The sequence below is a fragment of the Tetrahymena thermophila genome (assembly GCF_000189635.1).
Source record: "Tetrahymena thermophila SB210 genomic scaffold scf_8255152, whole genome shotgun sequence".
NCBI classification, from domain to species: domain Eukaryota; phylum Ciliophora; class Oligohymenophorea; order Hymenostomatida; family Tetrahymenidae; genus Tetrahymena; species Tetrahymena thermophila.
In genome coordinates, this window is record NW_002476773.1 from 1 (window position 1) to 1,428 (window position 1,428).

The 1,428-nt window shown below is 21.4% G+C and overlaps 2 protein-coding genes across 2 annotated transcripts; both read right to left on the bottom strand. All coding sequences in view use genetic code 6, as the record gives it.

Moving 5' to 3' along the window:
* Window positions 1-154: 154 nt before the first annotated feature.
* Window positions 155-652, bottom strand: TTHERM_02096560 (ADP-ribosylation factor; the record flags this gene model as incomplete). The annotated part of the gene is made up of 1 exon (XM_001028798.2): window positions 155-652. One exon carries the CDS (start codon window positions 650-652, stop codon window positions 155-157), a length of 498 nt encoding a protein of 165 aa, XP_001028798.2.
* A 279-nt stretch (window positions 653-931) lies between these two features.
* On the bottom strand, window positions 932-1,303 carry TTHERM_002096560 (hypothetical protein; the record flags this gene model as incomplete). Its single annotated transcript, XM_012795189.1, has 1 exon — window positions 932-1,303. A coding segment is annotated over one exon (372 nt), but the record flags the coding sequence as incomplete, so codon positions are not given.
* Window positions 1,304-1,428: the final 125 nt, after the last annotated feature.

The following is a 1,428-nucleotide window of genomic DNA, read 5'->3' on the forward strand; positions in this document are numbered from 1 at the left end:
ATAAGGAAGTTTTATAATAATTCAATTAAATACATTGAATAAATAAATAATATTTATTAATAAAAAATAATAGTTAAGTGTTAACTCAAGTAAATTTATTATTTAAAAACATTTATTTATTCTTATTTGGCAAGTTAAGAGCTTTATTATATTTTCATTTTTATACATTTTCATAAATCCACTATAAAGCTTCTGGTAGACCTTACCCTGTAAAGCAATTTGTACGAATCAGCTTAAAGAATGTGATGTCTTAATATTTATCGATACTAGTATATTAAATTATTTCTTCGTCTGTGTAATGAGATTTGTCTGTCTTATTTGCTAAAATTAGAATTGGTATCTTTTTATTCTTTTTGAATTCAACCAATTCTTACAAGCAACTTTTAAGCGTATTTTAAAGTAGATTTTCGTAAAATTCATAGCTAAGATAAGAGGAATCAACAACTATAATTATAGCATCACTGCCAATCGCATATTTATGAAAATTATCATATATTTTATATCCACCTCCAACATCCATAAAGTTAAATACTTTGTCTTTAAACATAATTTCCTCAACATTAAAACCAACGGTTGGGTTAACTTTTAGAGTTTGTCCAGTTTTAAGTTTATAAAGCATTGTCGTCCTACCAGAAGCATTAACTCCAAGCATAAATAATCTAATATAATAATTATTTGAATTTAAATTAAAGTACTTTTTTATTACTTAGCCCATTTATTTTATTTTATTTTTTGTATTTTTTTTAACCTTTTAATTGTTTTAAAAAGGTAAGAAATATTTATTTATTTATTTTTGATTTATTTTTCTGACAAGGAAATTTTATGAATTTCTTTTATTAAGTTTTTAGAAAATAAAAAATGATAGTAAATTAATTATTTATTTTCCTACAAGGAAAGAGAAGTAAATTTAATGAGTCCAATTAAAATCCTATCAATATTCCAAAAATTATAACTAAATAAAACATTTTTTTGTTTTTTTCTTTGTTTGTTTTTATCTATTTACCTTCTCAATAGTATTATATACAAAGTATAAAACAAAATGAATTGGAGAATAATACCTTTAGTCGATAGGAATGTAGGTAGGATAAATATATTTATTCTTGTAACAATTTTTTTTAAGATTACTTGTTAATATATTAATTATACTAATAGATTAAAAATTCTTTGAAATGAGATTTCGGAATTCAAAAACTACTTTTATCTGTTTTAAAGATTGCTTATTGCTTTCCTGAATATTTTTAATCTTACCAATAAAATCAATCATAGCATTTATTTTACTTTAATTATCATAAATGCATATTTAGAATCCTATTAGGTTTTATATGAATAATAATTTTTATATAATGTAATCATCATACAAGATGCTCAAATAAGTGAAAACATTAGTTTATTCTTAAATATTACTGTCTGTAAATCATCAAAGTATTA